At 42.6% G+C, this 18,480-nt stretch overlaps 1 protein-coding gene across 1 annotated transcript in view; it reads left to right on the top strand.

The window, feature by feature from the left end:
• Positions 1 to 15,353, top strand: part of RPRD1B (regulation of nuclear pre-mRNA domain containing 1B) — a 46,968-nt gene extending 31,615 nt beyond the window's left edge. The window contains exon 7 of the mRNA XM_077831936.1: positions 12,577 to 15,353. Coding sequence (XP_077688062.1) covers positions 12,577 to 12,726 — 150 coding nt within the window. The 3' untranslated portion in view covers positions 12,727 to 15,353. The remainder of the gene's footprint in view (positions 1 to 12,576) is intronic.
• The last annotated feature ends 3,127 nt before the right edge of the window (positions 15,354 to 18,480 follow it).

Here is an 18,480-nt window from a genome sequence, read left to right on the forward strand (position 1 = left end):
TAGTAATTTTATTTGGCATGCTGATATGCTCACTGTTGAACAAGGACCGGCACGAAAGTGTGGGGGAAATGACATGTTTACAAAACAATAGGGGTGCTATACAGAATGGGAATAAATACAGTTTTTAAAAACTACAGACAGGACAACTGAGGATGTGGGGGTAGGTGGGATTGTGGGCAGAGGAAAGGGAAGACAGTGGTAATACCAAACACCTCAAAATTGGAAAATCTTTAGCTGTTTTAAAAGCAGGGAACAGTTAAATGGCTGGATTTCAAAGGGGAATGAATGCTGTACCATAGAATCATAAAGTATCAGGGTTGGAAGGGACCTCAGTAGGTCATCTAGTCCATCCCCCTGCTCAAAGCAGGACCGATCCCTGACTAAACCATCCCAGCCAGGGCTTTGTCAAGCCTGACCTTAAAAACTTCTAGGGAAGGAGATTCCACCACCTCCCTAGGTAACGCATTCCAGTGTTTCACCACCCTCCTAGTGAAAAAGTTTTTCCTAATATCCAATCTAAACCTCCCGCACTGCAACTTGAGACCATTATTCCTTGTTCTGTCATCTGCTACCACTGAGAACAGTCTAGAGCCATCCTCTTTGGAACCCCCTTTCAGGTAGTTGAAGGCAGCTATCAAATCCCCCCTCATTCTTTTCTTCCGAAGACTAAACGTCCCCAGTTCCCTCAGCGTCTCCTCATAAGTCATGTGTTCCAGTCCCCTAATCATTTTTGTTGCCCTCCGCTGGACTCTTTCCAATTTTTCCACATCCTTCTTGTAGTGTGGGGCCCAGAACTGGACACAGTACTCCAGATGAGGCCTCACCAATGTCGAATAGAGGGGAACAATCACGTCCCTTGATCTGCTGGCAGTGCCCCTACTTATACAGCCCAAAATGCCATTGGCCTTCTTGGCAACAAGGGCACACTGTTGACTCATATCCAACTTCTCGTCCACTGTAACCCCTAGGTCCTTCTCTGCAGAACTGCTGCCGAGCCATTCGGTCCCTAGTTTGTAGCGGTGCATTGGATTCTTCCGTCCTAAGTGCAGGACTCTGCACTTGTCCTTGTTGAACCTCATCAGATTTCTTTTGGCCCAATCCTCCAATTTGTCTAGGTCCCTCTGTATCCTATCCCTACCCTCCAGTGTATCTACCACTCCTCCCAGTTTAGTGTCATCTGCAAACTTGCTGAGGGTGCAATCCACACCACCCTCCGGATCATCTATGAAGATATTGAACAAAACGGGCCCCAGGACCGACCCTTGGGGCACCGGCTGCCAGCTAGACATGGAGCCATTGATCGCTACCCGTTGAGCCCGACAATCTAGCCAGCTTTCTCTCCACCTTATAGTCCATTCATCCAGCCCATACTTCTTTAACTTGCTGGCAAGAATACTGTGGGAAACCGTGTCAAAAGCTTTGCTAAAGTCAAGGAACAACACGTCCACTGCTTTCCCTTCATCCACAGAGCCAGTTATCTCGTCATAGAAGGCAATTAGATTAGTCAGGCATGACTTGCCCTTGGTGAATCCATGCTGACTGTTCCTGATCACTTTCCTCTCCTCTAAGTGCTTCAGAATTGATTCCTTGAGGACCTGCTCCATCCTGTATCCAAAGGGATGATCCTCGGCTGGTTAAGTGGCAGTGAAGTTATCCTGAAAGAGGTTCATGTTGAGCACAGAATAGCCAGGATTAAGCCCTAGGAGGTGTTCTTTGTAATACAAATAGTAATAAAAGGGTATATGCTAAAAATGTTGAGTCCAGCAGTTACCAATCTAGCAGCTGTACCTATTAATCCACACTAATGAATAATAACAGGCTGCTCATGGAAAATCTTATGGTCATATACTTCAATATGTTTTGACTTTTTGAAAAGCTGTAGAAACATTAAGCGGAGGGTTTAGCTAATAAATATATGCTGTTTAAATAGCTATTGATCAGTTGCAGTAACTGTTTTTCAACAAAACTTCATTGGCTTTTTTCTACAGGAACAATGTCTCCAACTGTCACATTGTGACTTACACTTTAATGAGTCCACTTTCTAAAAGCTTGTTTAAACACAAACTTGAGTGGCAAGCTAGAATAGCCAACGAATGATTGATTGGATTGCTTTGTAAATACTGCACATTTTGAGTATCCCTGATGCATATTTACACGATTTTAATCCCTGTTAAAATGTAAACCTAACAAGCTTATGCCAAACTATTTAGACTCTAAATATTAAGCTATTTATACAAGTTCCATGATTTTAAAATAATTACTCTTGAGCCAATGGTGCATGTTTTAGAAATTCTGAGTGAGCCCTTCTACTTCCCTTTATACAGTAATAAAAACGTAATTTTTAATGTAAATTTCCAAGGATCTGATTTGTTAACTAACAAAACAGATGATATTCACAGTTCAGACTGCAACTGTCCTCAGTTCATTCTTGCACTGTAGCACACATAATGAAGATAAAAATTACCCACTGTTCTTATTTCCTGCATATGAAAGCCTAGTTAAGTTACGCATAACAGGGCAACTTAAAAAGGGTCTTTCAAAGGTTTATTTTAAAAGAGAATTAACCCTGGTGCGGGTTAGTGGGAGCTGTGATGATACAGAACATTGAATTCTGGCCCATCTGGTGTGACTTAAGAGAAGCTAAACAAACTGGTGGTGGGAGGGGGGAATCTTAGAACTTTTTTTCTTTTATTTAATTATCCCTCTTATTTCAGGCATTCAACACAAACTGAAGGGTCAGTGCCATTTAAACGTGCAGATCCCTTTTTAATGCTGAAACTTTCCACTTTATCTTCCATCACTGTGTGTAATATATGTCCTTTAATCAGCAATGTCAAGCAGAGGGTGTTTGTACATATGACATGCTACAACAGAGGTGCTTGAAATGAGTATCTGAAGAGATATAGCTCCTTCTCCAATTCACCTACTAAATTATGTTAAAGCTAAAATAAACAATGTTTTGTAGTGTAAGCATAAGAACAGTCATACTGGCTCAGACCGAAGGTCTATCTAGCCCAGTATCCTGTCTTCTGACAGTGGCCAATGCCAGGTGTCCCAGTGGGAATGAACAGAACAAGTGATCCATCCCCTGTCGCTCATTCCCAGCTTCTGGCAAACAGAGGCTAAGAACACCGTTCCTGTCCATCCTGGCTACTAGCCATTGACAGACCTATTCTCCATGAATTTATCCAGTTCTCTTTTGAACCCTGTTATCATCTTGGCCTTCACAACATCCTCTGGCAAGGAGTTCCACAGGTTGACTGTGTGTGTGAAGAAATACTTCCTTTGTTTGTTTTAAATCTGCTGTCTATTAATTTCATTTGATAGCCCCTAGTTCTTGTGTTAGGAGAAGGAGTAAATAACACTTCCTTATCTACTTTCTCCACACCAGTCATGATTTTATAGACCTCTATATCCCCCCTTTTCCAAGCTGAAAAGTCCAGTCTTATTGATCTCTCCTCATATGGCAGCTGTTCCATACCCCTAGTCATTTTTGTTGCCCTTTTCTGAACCTTTTCCAATTCTAATATCTTTTTTTGAGATGGGGCGACCACGTCTGTGGGCAGTATTCAAGATCTGGGCGTATCATGTATATAGCGGCAATATGATATTTTCTGTCTTATTATCTCTCCCTTTCTTAATGATTCCCAGCATCCTGTTCGGTTTTGTGACTGCCACTGAACATTGAGTGGATGTTTTCAGAGAACTCTCCACAATGGCTGCAAGATCTTTGAGTGGTAACAGCTAAGCAATTATTGTAATTGCATACAGGGATCTCATATGACTATAAATTGGGTCAGAAGTTGCCAGTGTAATCTCTATACTAAAGTGAAGTTCAAACTATAAAAAAGTTTGCAATTCCCTGTGCTATAGCTCTGACTTTCCTGTCTTGTCAGTTTAATGGTCAAACGTTTTCTCTTAATTTTCCTGTCAGATCACACTGTTTAATGGTGTTAAAGTGTGATTCTGGACTTGCTTTGCCACTGAGTTAGAATTCTAACTTTTTATTCTGAAAGTGAACATTGATTAGGAAGGGCACTCACGATACACGCCGCCAGTTTTTTCCAGCTTCATCCTCAAAGCCTAGCTACAGCAAATATTGAGTCAGTTCTCATTACTTTGACCATAAAAGGCAAATAACATCCAAATGCTGTCAGTCTTAATGAACCCATCCTATGCAGCAGTGGCAGTCGGCTGTGCAAAGAGTGTAGATCGGGACCACAGAAAGTAGCAGCTTATTTTAAGCACATTTCAAGAGTTGTGGGGGTTTTGGGATAGAAGGACTTTAGGCAGTAACCTTCAGGCTGTATTTTCAAACCATGCCTCAGCATGGGGGCTAATCGAAGACTCTCATATTCTTCTTAAAAGCTTTTTCCAGAGTTCTCCACAGCAAGTTGCCTGTGCGGTTGCATTCAGAATAGCTAACATCGCTATCCTTAGGAGGGTTTGTTGCCACTGCTTATGCTCATCTCTGAAGGGAGAAAACAGTCCCTCTTGGCTCCTCTTTCTCTTCTGCATGCTGAGGTCTCTGAATCTCTGGTGTCTCTCCAAATGGAACATTTTCCTTTTTGTTTATCTAACTTTTTTCAAGCACAGTTTGGACATTTTATTTGAAGTTAATCACTGTTTTTAATAGATTTTATTTTTAAGGCTTGTTAATGATCCAGTATTGCCAAGGACCGGGTTTGGAAGTCTGTCAGTATACACACAGTGTGCCCTGTAGTCCAGGCTAATGTGACTTGGGGTGACATTTTCCTGCGTGACTTCCTGTTTGAAGTAGGACTGAGCATTCCAGCCACTGACTGGAGCAGGCAGTGTAGCCAGCTTCAGGAGCCTTAACTTTAATATTGCGCTTGGGGTAGATATTGAGGGTATGTTTACACTGCAGCTGGGAGCATGCCTCCCATCCAGGGTAAACAGACTCATGCTAGCTCTTCTTAAGCCAGTGTGTTAAAAATAGCAGAGTGGGTGGTGCAGTGCAAGCCTGTGCGACTCCCTCTGTCTGAACTTGGCTGGCTGCGCTTGCTGCGATGTTCACACTGCTGTTTGAGGTGTGCTAGCTCAAGCAGAACTAGCATCTGTCTGTGCTCGGGTGCGTGTTCCCACCTGCAATGTAGACCTACGCTAAGGGGTCTTTTAACTAGGGTTAAAGGGATCACCCTGCCCTGACTGAGCACCATCCTCGCCGTGAAGTATTTACATACTCTCTTGAGACCCTAGCTTCAAGGCTGGTGTGGTCTGTTCTTCTGTTGTACCTGTCAGTTGCTTCAACCCTGCTAGCTCTTCCTGATCCAACAGTGGTTTCCAATCTTTCTTCTCCCTTGTTGCCATTTTCTGCATCCACGCACTGTCTCCTTGGCACCAGAACAGAGCGTGGCTGTTCAGTAGAAAGTAGGTAATACAGTCTCTGTAGTGCAGTCAGCAACCAAATTGGGTGGTGGCTCTTTAACTGGAGGGATTTGATACATAGCACAATGTTTTGCCTGGCATCCTGAGGCACCTTCTTTCGCTTTCAATCATCTAGCAAAGCTTTTGGATACCTGGGTCTCTTTCTCAACCTGCTCTGGTTCAGTGTCTCTTTCTCATGGCTGTGATCGGTTTCTGAGCCCTCTTTGTAAGTTCTTCAGGGTAGGAACCGTTTTCTGTCTGTCCAGTGCCCAACACAGTGGGGTTCTGCTCCATGGCTAGGGCTCTGAGGTGCGTAATATTGGTTTGGGGGTAGATCACACTCCCTGTAGCCCCCAGACAAAGAATGTTCTACAGATTGTACAGATGTGGTGGTTGGGGTGACCTGAATTATTTTGCCATTGATATGTGTTCAAAATCCAGTTCCTTTTCAGATAGGAACACTTGCCCCATGTGTCTGGGTGTTGGAGGGATATCTCAAAATAGTGCACACCTACAAATAAGGATAAACTTAAGAATAATGTTCCCCATCACGTAGTTAAATGTTTGAAGCTGTGTACCATATATTTGGGAACAAATAGCCCTTCAGCCCTTAGAAGAAACTCTATCTCTGTCTCAGTGTGCACACTTGTATGTTGGTGCTGCAGACAGGACAGATGCACATACCCACAAAAATGTTTGCAAAATGTGCTATTAATGTGGAAGTATGCTGTCATCAGACTTCAGGCATTCCAAAGATTTACAGGCCTGAGAATCTTTCTGGGAAGGGAGGAATGAGATTGTTTTGGTTTTCAGTTAATTGGAATAAGGTTTTTTAATCTCTCTCATTAATATTAAGGCATGCTCTTCCTGTTCCCTCTTGCTTAGTCCTGCATCTGAAAGACTGAGGAGGGGCTATGCTCTTCCCAACTGGGCAAAAGTAGTTTGCACGCTTGGATTTAGTTCTATCTTGCATGCACACGTCTTCATTTCTTACAAGTAGTTAACTTCATCCCTTGGTCCTCACATGGAATTTGCAACCCCTCTGTATAATCATACCGTTCAGTTTTGCTAGCTTCTTGCCCATTTTTATTTCTTTCCTGCCTGTTGAGTGTGTGGCAAGCTTTCTTGTTGCCCTCCCCTGTCTGTGTTGGTGGACCTCCGCATTCTTGAGAGAGCGCAGCCTTTTCCTCCCTCTTTTCTAGCTTGGCATCCGTCATTGTCTGGCTGATTCATGTACTACAACTTTAAGACTGCAGCTTCTTTGCAGAAAGCCATCTGTAGATGCAGCAGTATCCACCTTCTATCTGTGAGCAGATACAGTTCAATAAGCCCCTTTGCTGTCTGTATTCTAGGTATATGAGAACTTATGCTCTGTCCTCTTCTTACTGCATGTTAACAATTAACTTGTCATGCTTAAGCAGAGCACAGCACTCAGCTTGTCGTAACTCTGGGTGGATGGTACAACATATACTCCTGGAGGAATTCTGTGCCACTGTGCAATGCAGAGTTTTGCAGAAATTAATGTGCACACAGAATTTCCTTTTTCCGCCCCCTCCCCCTACAGAAATGGGCTGAAGAGCTATTGGCTGACACGAGGGGCCACTGGACCCAGTAGAGCCCAGCTCACAAATAGAAGACAAGGCTGGGGAGTGGGGGGGAAGAGAGGGAGGGAATTGGAGGGTTCCCAGCAGCTGCAGTTCCCAGCATGCCCTGAAGGAAGGAGGTGGTGGTGTGCAAGAAACTCTATGCAAGCCTGGCACTCAGCATCAGGCAATGTCTCCCTCTGTATCCCTGGCTTCGGGGGGTAGGGGATGTGAGTGTCTGGGCTATGTGGAGCCATGGCTGGACTCTAGGGGGAAAGGGGTGTGAGTGTCTGGGACTGGAGGGTAGCCTCTGGGGGATAGCAGGTGGGAGTGTCTGGCCCCCCAGTTGGGCTGGGGAGGGGTGGCATAGAGATAGGAACTGAGTTGTCATACACTCTACTCCTGGGGAGTGTTTTTGTGTGTCTGTATTACAGACATACTTGCTGACAGGTATTTTGAAATAAATTACCAAAATAATTGAAACTGGCATGATTATATACTGTTTGACAAAATTTGAAGAATTTTATAATATTGTGTGCAGAACTTATAATTTTTTGGCTCAGGATTCCCCCAGGACTAAACACACAGTAAACCTTGGGATTTCTTTTGGGATTGTATTTGCTGAGACTTAAGGAGGAGACGGGAGGAGAACTCTCTCTTTTTTTGGTTGCGCTACAACTCCCTTTCTTCTGTGTTGGTTTTCGTATTCTACCGGAGAAATGCAATAACATCTAGAACCATGAATATATTGATAGCTCTATCCTTAGAGCTTTGTTGCCTCTTTCACTTTTTGTTCCCATCTCTTATTCTCCTATTTAATGCCTTTAACTTCATACCATGTTCTCATTTTTCTCTTCCTCTGTTGTTATGCATTCAGTGTCCCCCCTCTCCCCCCACTCTTTTGCCTCACTTTCCCCATATGAAGTCCCTTCCCCACATTGTCCACTTTTTCCACCTCCTTCCTTCCCAATCTCTCTGCTCTTTCTAACAGCCTTGGCCACCAATTGTAGCTGCTCACATTCTGACCTAGTTCAGGGCACTAGTTCAGTACAGGGTCTTCAGTGGATCAATTTCTCAGCTTCCTTGGCTGCTTATGATTCTGTGCGGATTCCTAGGCCATGGTTCTAAAGTCCTTCAGCACCTTTCCCCCTTGGCACTCTTGCAGGGTCTCTTGTTTTCCCTGTGAACTGCTCTTGTTTTCACATAGACTATGCGCACAGCCAGTGGCAGTGAGCCTCCCGGCCTGAACTGATAGCCTTTAGAGTGCGAGCCCCGCTAACCAAGTCTGTGTAGACAGGACTTGAAAGCGGCAGCTTGGGCTCTGAAGCCTCGAGAGAAGGGTGGGCTTCAGAGCCTGAGCCACAACTCCAAAGTGCTGTCCACACAGCTGTTTCTTAGAGCGCTAGCATGAGCCCCACTAGCCCAGATCTGTTGACCTGGGCTGGGAGGCTCATTTCTGTGGGTGGTTTAGACACACCCTAAGGGTACGTCTTCGCTGCCCGCCGGATCAAAGTCTAGATGCGATAAATTGACCCCCCCGAGTGCTCTCCCGTCAGCTCCTGTACCCCAGCGCCGCGAAAGGTACAGGCAGAGTCGACGGGGGTGCGGCCGCAGTCGACTCACCGCAGTGGAGACCCCACATTAAGTTGATTTAAGTACATTGACTTCAGCTATGTTATTCACCTAGCTGAAGTCGCGTAACTTAAATCGATTTCCCTCCTTCCCCCCCAGTGTAGACCAGGGCTTTGAGAGCAAGAAGTAGCTCAGGAGGTAACTGAAAGGTCCTTGGTGTTCGCCAGTACATCTGGATGGCATAATGAGTCCTGGGATTGCAGAAGCATTTCTCAAAAACTGACAGTTGGGGATGTTGGATGCATTCTTATTTCTGTCCTTTGCCTCCCACCAACCCCTCCGCCCCCCATAAATTGAAAAGTGCATTTCCTCCTGGCCTCTGTGGTTCTTTAGCTTCTTAAGCAGCACACAAACAGTTTATGAGCCACCAGAGCCTCATTTGAATTCCATCCTTCCAATCTATTATCCTGTGTGTGTACATGTAGATGTTTGATATGATGATCTGTTACTGCCTTAGCCTGGTGAATCTGCATAGATTTGAAATAGGGTGTTAAAGGAAATCCATATTTGTGTCTACTGGAAATTTACAGTATACATTTATACACCCACTTCAAGTGTAGGAATATTTTGCATTATTGCAATCAGTTCTGTTCTCACTATTCCAGTACAAAGCAATAATCCAATAAGAATGTAAACCCATCATTCATGGTCAGTGGGAAATATTTTGCTTTACTTTGATATTTGGGGAAGGTGGGGAGAGTTTTCCATCATTAATCTGAATCCAGTTCCCCATTTAGTCCTTATAAAGTTGTAAACTCTTCAGAAGGCTGATTCACCATTAAATGCCCAGTTTGTCTTGCTCTTCAAAGAGAGGATTCTGTAGTAAACAGTTCTACTCTTACTACTAATTAAACAAGAAATCAGAAGTAAATTAGTATTGCAGTTGACTATATGGAAACCTGTTTAGCATTCTGAGGTTTTTTAACTCAGTCACATTGTTTCTCATAGATTTATACCACATTTCAGAGATGACTTGAAAAATACAGGATAAGCAGTTGGGTAGAGAGACACTTGAATACGGTTTAAAAGTATGACATTCTATGGGGATGGATCTCAATGAAATGATTTAGTATTTATCATATTGGACTATTAGATATCTTAATGCTGTTAACCTATTGTATGTAGGCAAAGTGCTGTGATGGGAATCATGTTACAAAGTTAATGTGTTCAATCTTAACTGAGCTTTTGAATTGGATAGTTTACTTGTATTTGGGTGTGAACGTGTTAGTCTGCTTTTGACAGTCTCTAAAAGTCATTACTAGATAGGATAATGTGATGCATGATGATAGGTGGTTTCCTGGGCTTTTGGGCTTCTGACCAACCCTTTCTTCTCCCCACCACCCCCGAGACTTCCCACAATGAAGAGTCGGCCTTATTTCAGGTCATCTTCAGGCTGTGGAATTCAAGGATGACTTCCCTTGGAGCTCTAAAATATTCACTTACTGGACTTCTGAGTTAACAGTCCTGGCTTCCTAGCTCTTGGAAGGAATCTTTTCAGATTCTCTCTTCAGTATCTGTTCCTTCTACATACAGCCTTTCTTCTGTTGCTTTTGCACATTTCTGAAGTTAACAGACTATGCTGGTGGTTTCAGTCTCTGACCCTCTGATTTTCACTCACATTTTGTGATTATGTGCATAATTGAGTCACTGCTAATATAATATATATAATATAATGCTACAGCTGTTATGGTTAATAATCAGCACTTATCCATAACATATTAGCCAACTAATAACAGACTGGCTAGTAGTAATGATTTCTCTTTATCCTTGGCTATTTTTATAGTTCACAAGGGAGTATCTCCATAGATTGTTCATAATGTCATTCTTTAAATGTATGTGGAGTAAAGACTATCGTAGTATTGTGCGCTGGGAAGTGATGGGCTTGCCTCTCACAGGCATATATAATATGCTTTGTAGGGATTGATCTCATTTACCTCTAGGAGGAGACACTATTGACCTTCAGCAAATAACTAGTTGTTAATAATTTTAATCCCTTCAGTTGTACCTGAGGAGGGACATGCTTTCTGTAAACCTACCATCCTACTACAGCATGTTAAAAAGGTAACTGGACCAGACTTACACACAAAAATCATGCAGCAGATGGTAAAATTTCAGAGCCATAATTTCTATTTGGGAGCTTATTACCCCTCTTACCAGTAATAGCAGTCACAGGCCTAGGGAGTCTGTTACTTCATGACTGCACTCCAGTGTGGCTGAACCCCTGTACTGCCTCTGTCTTCCAGAAAGATGGCAAACACGCACACAAGGCTAGATGGAGCAGGAACTGCTGTGTCAGTATAAGAGGCAAATGTAGGAAATTTTCATAAGGTCTTGAGCCTTGTGGAAGCCACAAAACCAACATAGGTCTGTTTGACCAACCAGGGGAAAGGATAAAAATCTGAAGGGAAATCCAGATTCTCAGTTTGAATTTTTAGATGAAGTTTGAAGAAAGTGTCTTCTGTGGTGACATCTGTAGCAGCTGATGAGAACCCTATTAGTTGTCAGTGAGAAATAATTTCCCTGCCATTGCAGGGGCCTCGAGCACTGGTGCACCTCAGTTCCTCCTGTTCTCCGCCTGTGACACGCAATAGTCTAGTCTCCTGTGGGTCTCATTTCCGTGGTTGGGTTTAGGGTGGTGGTGGTCGCCTCTGATATGCAGGAGGTCAGACTAGAAGATATAATTGTGTCTTCTGGCCTTAAACTCTAACTCTGTGACATAATTGACAGAGGCACTAGGGGACTCTACCCCGCACCTCAACAGGAGGAGGAGAATGAATGGCTCTGGAATGCTAAAGCGTGTGGCATTCCTGCCAGTCACATGCTGGGAACATGGACCCAGGTGATGGGGAACTACTAGACTTCGTAATTATTGTTGAGGTAAGGTTGGTGAGAGAGACCAGCTTTTGAGCCACACAGAGCTCTTTGGGTCTGGCAAAAGGTCCTCTGAGCATCACAGCTAAATACAAGTGGGAACAGATTGTTTAGCATAAGTAGCTAGCACTGTATTCTAAGGGACCATTCAAGGTAGAGCGGCCTGTTACCTCTGCAGTCATAGGACAAAAAGGGGGTTAATCTGTTAGATTTTTGTAGTAACCCACAGGGCCAGCTCCAGGCACCAGCTTTCCGGGCAGGAGCCTGGGGCGGCATTCAGAGCGGGGCGGCCATTTGGCGGCAGCTCCGCTGCTCTTCCGGGCGGGGCGGCAATTCGGCGGCAGCAGCGATTCGACAGCAACTGCTTGGGTGGGGCAGCAAAATTGGTCGAGCCGCCCCTGGTAATCCATAAATCTAGTGATTGCCTCACTGACCTTAGTGACTCCACTGGGAGTGGCTAAGTCATTATGCAAGGTAGCCTATTTCCCCTTGTTTTTTCCTATCCCCCTCCCCCCTCAGACGTTCTGGTTAAACTTGGATTTATGCTGGAAATGGCCCACCTTGATTGTCATACACATTGTAAGGAGAGTGGTCAGTTTGGATGAGCTATTGCCAGCAGGAGAGTGAGTTTGTGTGGGGGGGGGGGCGGAGGGTGAGAGAACCTGGATTTGTGCTGGAAATGGCCCAACTTGATTATCATACACATTGTAAGGAGAGTGATCCCTTTAGATAAGCTATTACTAGCAGGAGAGTGGGGTGGGAGGAGGTATTGTTTCATGGTCTCTGTGTATATAATGTCTTCTGCAGTTTCCACAGTATGCATCTGATGAAGTGAGCTGTAGCTCACGAAAGCTTATGCTCAAATAAATTGGTTAGTCTCTAAGGTGCCACAAGTACTCCTTTTCTCTCACCGACCTTGTCTCTCTCATATCCTGGGACTGACCATGGTTACAACAACACTGTAATTATTATTCTCAGAGTTAGTTTTCTAGGACGGGTTTCCTGGAGAAGACTGATTACTATCATAATACACACTGATCACGTGTTTTAAAAAAAAAAAAAAATCTGTTTCTAATCTTTTTCCCTTGTCTCTTCCCCTCAGGAGTATAAACAGAAGCTTGCTCGGGTAACCCAGGTCCGCAAGGAGTTGAAATCTCACATCCAGAGCCTTCCAGATCTCTCCCTGCTGCCCAACGTTACAGGAGGCTTGGCACCTTTGCCATCTGCTGGTGATCTGTTTTCAACTGACTAGGACTAATGGTGCCTGTATTTACTAATTCCCCTTAGTACCAGCAGAAGTAAGAAAAGTCTTGTGTTGACTGGAAATACAGTCTTCCAATGATCTACCATAGGAATGAACCTACAGACCCTACTTTCAGCCTACCAGCTGCACATGCGCACTCTCTGTGTACAGTGTCTCACGTTGAGGGGAAGATGGAGAGTGTGTATGTCCATGTTCTGAAGGGAGTGGGTATAGAGTCCATATATATTTTGAAAAGAAACTTTTCTCACCTTTTCTGTACTCAGATTAGTTTCCGTTTGCTCTTAGCACTTGTTACTCCCACAGAAGTCGTAAGAATCATGTACATATACCTGAAAGTTTTCAAAGAAATGTTGTGTTTTTTCTCTCTCTAAAAGTGTCTGATTATTTCTGAATCTGTTTTGTCTGTGTTAGTTGGGTTTCTGATGTTCAAATCTATAAGCAGTAGAGCGGCTAGTGTGCTTTATGGGGGCGTATGCATGTGTGTACTGTACCATACTGGGATCAGGGGACATGTCCAAAGAGCAACCGTACAGTTAACCTTTTGTTAAATCTGTAGTTGCGGTTACTGTTGTAGGAATGACCTCAAGGTGGTTCCTATTTGGTATGGTGCATATATATATACACTGAGACTCGCACTTTGGGCAATAGAAATTAACAGCTTGTTTTTGTGACTTAGGGATAACTTCATAACTTACACTCTGCTGAGCAATGCAGAACTGGTTATTAGACATGAGTAGAAGTGAATTTTATTCTAACTCCCTTGTATTATATTTATACCACATTTTCCCTCTGTATTATATAAGCGTAAATCTACAGAAGTTTAACTAGCCAAGAGGTTGGATTGGTGGAATAAAACTAGTGATATCTCAGATAGGTACTGTGTAACTTTCTTTGTGAACTTGAGAATGGCTATATTGAAAATCTTGTTCTATGAATTTTGTCTCCTTAGGTTAAATAAGTGAATTTATTTGATGGACTGAAGTTAAATGTGGTATAAATATTTAATTTGTATATGTTGATACGCTATACAGACCTGTATGTATATGTATACACACATCCTGTATGCCATACATCAATATACATGTGCATGTATATATTGGGAGGATGTATGTAATTTCGTATCACACGTTGAGTCGATTTTTTTCCAGTAAAAATCGAAAAACAAATTTAAAAAATACTAAGTCTAATTCCATTGTCATGCTAGCTAATGGTATAACTACCATGGATATAGTTAGGTTTAAATTTGTGTATTAGTTTTAGCAAGCAGGCCTGCCTGCTCATTGCAGACCATTCCAATCTGGCCATTTTGTTTTAATTTAAATACTTCTTGCTAAGGGCATGTCATCACTAGCAACGTTAAAGTGCTGCGGCAGCTGGGTAGTCGCAGCACCAGCGCTGGGAGAGAGCTCACCCGGGGCTATAAAAAACCCGCCTCCGCAAGGGGAATAGCTCCCAGCGCCGGTGCGCTGTCTACACTGCCACGCTATAGCGCTGAAACTTGCAGCGCTCTGGGGTGTGTTTTGTCACACCCCTGAGCAGGAAAGTTGCAGCGCTGTAACGCGGCAGTGTAGACCAGACCTAAGACTTCACAAGCTGCTGGAAACACTTAATCGGATAATATTATAGGTTCTGTAATACAGAGGTTGAAACCCGTAAGGCAGAGTGACGTGCTTTGTTTGTGCCTCACTGTGGTCTTAAGCTGCTCTTTTCAAAGACCTGAGAGGAAACCTATAGAAATATGAAGCTTGTTCTGTGTGCTCATTAACTTATTTTACAGAGAATTTAATGGCTAATTCAGCATTCAGTGAAACTGAATAAACTAGCATTTCCGGTCATTTAGTTTGTGAAAAGTTCATGCACTTCATTTTGGCCCTTTATTCTTGCCTCCTTACTGCCCAGCTGTGGAGTCTGTTTTTCCCCTTGTTGTAGAGGAGAATTCCTGGGGGCAGAACTGCACTTTTCCATGAATTGACATGATTGGAGAGCCCTTTATCTGAGTGTTTGTTTGGACCATAAAGTGTTGTACACTCTCTCTGCTTTTGCCAAAAAACAAAAGAGAACCCCAAACTCTTAAACACAAACCAAAAGATGCATTTCTATCCTGTCCCAGCTCAGTGGAGTTAACCCCAGGCGATTATTTTATTTAAACAGTAACTGTTCTTGACCAGTGATTGACTGCATAACCATTACAGGACAGAAATGAAGCAAAACTATCGTAGAAATTATGTAGACAAATGAGTGTTGGCATCTCAAACTGCTATTTTGGGCGGATTTTCTGTGAGAAAGTTGTATGTTTGTTTTTTAAATTGAAATGCTTTGATTTTTCCAAAAAATGTGTGTGTTTTACTTTATTTTGCTTAATTTAAATAGTCTTGTGGTTTTTATTGAGTGGGGGAAGGCAAAGGATGCCTGGTGAACTGGGTACAGCTTCCTCCAACAGTTTCCCCAAAGTGTCTCTTAAAAAAAAAAAAAAAAAAAAAAAAAAAAGCTTAAATCTGTATATGAATTGATCTAGGAATTAATTTAGAAGTATAGGCTGCCATTTTGGCAGCAGTATATTCTGAAATGTCTCATAGATATCTATTTTTGAATAAAGAGGGTGTTGTTGAATGGTACTGGGTTTATTTTATTCAGAGCTTCCATTTTGCACTTGCACACCCCAGGTTTTGCTTTGTTTAAAGCAGTGAGATCAATGTGCAGTGACTACTAGAGAATTCCCATTTTGAGGAGTTCTGCAGCTGTGAAGTATCATTTGAGCTTGGCAAATTGACAGTTGCCCTTTAACTGCTTACAGGCCACACTTGTGTATGATTGTCTTAGATCATCACCACACCAAAGACCCTCTACTTCAATGGACTGGACTAACTTCTGCTTAGAGGGACAGAAGGTTTGGGAGACAAATTCGATCACCAAGTAATCCTGATTGCACCAGGAAACGTGTAACTAACTAACTACACTGTAACTAGAATGCTATATCAAGAACTGTGGTTATAAGAGTTTGATACTGGGTAGTTGAGGCACTTCAGCTTTAGAGAAAGTGGTATGAAAGAGAAAACATAGAAGTAGTGAGATTAGTTCTTGCATAATGTTGACCAGAGTGTGTGAGAGATGCTTATGGCAAGGTTCTTCAGTCTAGTTGACTTCTGAGTTTAAGGATGCCTTCAGACAAATTTAATTAGCAAGGGGTGCATCTACATTGCAGTTAAGGCTTAGAGGTTGGAGAGTAGCCATAAATATCTCCCGCCTCTCAGATTGTATACCATCTTTGAGAAGTCCTGTGGCATATTTAAAATTCAATGCTACTTTCCTTAGCATGAAAGGCATTCAAGGTGGACATCCTTCCTGTGAATAAGAGGAGACCTATTTCATTTCCCTACCCACTTGAAAATTCATCATCTTCTGGTGATCTTAGGAACTAGAAGGAAGATTTTTTTTTTTCAAAGGCACAGATTGCAGGTAGGTGGCACCTGCCAGACACACCTCTGGAGATTGTCCTCTTACAGTTCTCCAAAAAAGATTTTGGCTTTTTCACAACTTTCATGCTATTCTCTACTTCAAAACACTCTGTGCCCTTCGCCCAAAACATAACCATCAGATAATGCTAGTTAACAGGCTAATACCAATATTTCACACCTTCTCTGGAACGGTGAAGGGAGGAAAAAGAAACTTGGGTGTTGACGGCTCAAGGATTTATGTAATTTTGTGAAGTGCTCAGATAACACGTGATCATGGTGTCAATAAAATTAAAACAACTTTTAGCTTCCACACAGGAGTTCAGAGATGAAGTAGACTCTAGAAGCTTTGTGTTTGCCCCTTGTGCTACATGAGAGCATTAATATGTTTAAAAAGTAATCTGATGCTAGGAGAAATAAATAACCTAAGTACTTTACCCAGTTTACCGTCCAGGAGCTCATATATGGTGTCCTTGTGCTCCATGAGCAGGTCCTCCACGCTTCTATTCTCTACTCCTTCATTGTAGCATGGTATATACAGTTCAGCTTGCATCTTGCAATCATCTGCTTAAGATGCTCGATTTAAATCTGACTTTTCTGCAAGAGCCAGATACATTTATAAGTGCACTAGGCTGCTGCCACACACGCTCTGAAATCTTGATATTATTTTGAGGATCACACCGATTCTATGTTTTACAGTTGAATGAAAGCCTAGCTATTTAGCATGTTAAAATTAACAGCAACCACTGTCCTCACTATTCCTGCCAATAGCAAACCTTGGATGCAGCATTGTAGAGTAGGAGCCTCCATCTGGTTTTGAAGTCACGAATAAGACTTCAGATCTTAGAAGCAAATCTCCTTTCAAGCTGGGGGAAAAAATACATGTTGTAACCTTTTTAAAAACATCATCCCAGAATGCCAGACCTCTCGAGTGATTTTGAAAGGATATAGTTAAGACTTCTGTGTAGTGCTAAAATCTTTCTTGTGTGTTTAATCCACCTTTAAAGCCTAAATATGTTTGATCAGTTTTGACAAATGTGACCTCTTCTGTATGGGAGCTGAAATGTATTTTCCCTCGTTTGTATGCCAGTATCGCTGCACCTCCATGAGTAACTGTGTAGCCTATTGCCCCTGCCATGGAAGGATAAACGGGGAGGTTTAATGAAGGTACAGTTCTCTGAAAAATGGCTTGGTAAACCTGTCATTTTCAGTCCGTCTCTGTGTATTCAGTCACATTTGCTTATTTTAGTGACAAAAATAAGTTGTTACTAGTACTTTCTCTGCCAGCCCTATAGCAACATGGGTGGGAAGGTCTGGTCTGGGTATTAACAAAACTGTTTACTGAATTCCAGGCCAATTTGTGAACCATTTGAACCCCACCAGTTATTCCTAGCGCAAGTGTAACTGACAGCTGGAGTTGCCTGAATACTATTCATCTAATTGATCCAATGCGTTAATGTTTGAAAAATATCACAAGACAACTTGTTTTCATTATTCATCTAGCTTGGAAGGCAGAATTTTGTCTGCCTGATCTCTCTACTTCTGATGTTGGGAAACCCAAAAAATACATCTAGACTTTCAGAAATTAGATGATGCTTAGAAAAACCTTTCTATTTTTGTAAACTAGAGCAGATTTGATGTGGAAATCCTAGAGATGCAATGAGCATGGAGCCCCCACAGTGACATCTAGGCACATTTGTGGAGTAGAACTGCATGTTTGGGTACCTTCAGAGATAGTGGTGGATCTAACTTTACCAAGTCAGTTTTCAGAGAACACGTTTTCTCTTCTTGTCTGACAAGCTAAATATTAAATAAGTCAAACTTTGCCCCACAAGCTCCGGAAGTGTCTCCTTCAAAATAGTTCAGTGGTTGGAGGATTTATGATTCGATAAACCAACTTTTTGGGGGGGGCGCTGTGGTCTCCAAGACTGCAAATTTCACTTAATCGGAGAGTCATCATTCAATTTCTTTTTTCTTTAGGAGAGAGAAGGTCCTGTTCCAATGTTTACAATCAAAGCTGACTCCCTTGTGGATGACCTAAATAGATTTCCTCCATCTCTCTGATGATTCTGTAAAGGAAAGTGGCACAAGACCCAATACTGCTGTTGGTTATTGGTCCAACTTTCCTTGCAGTTTTCCCTGCCATGCATGTCAATTGCTTCTACTAACCTTTACGAGCAAACTCTCTGCCTTTTAATGAAATCACAAGGGGCTTATCTTCAGCCACATTTTCAGTACTGGTTTTACCACCACAGCATTTAAGAAGCTAATATAATAAACATTGTTAGAA

The sequence above is a fragment of the Eretmochelys imbricata genome, chromosome 13 (assembly GCF_965152235.1).
Source record: "Eretmochelys imbricata isolate rEreImb1 chromosome 13, rEreImb1.hap1, whole genome shotgun sequence".
In the NCBI taxonomy this organism is placed as follows: Eukaryota; Metazoa; Chordata; order Testudines; family Cheloniidae; genus Eretmochelys; species Eretmochelys imbricata.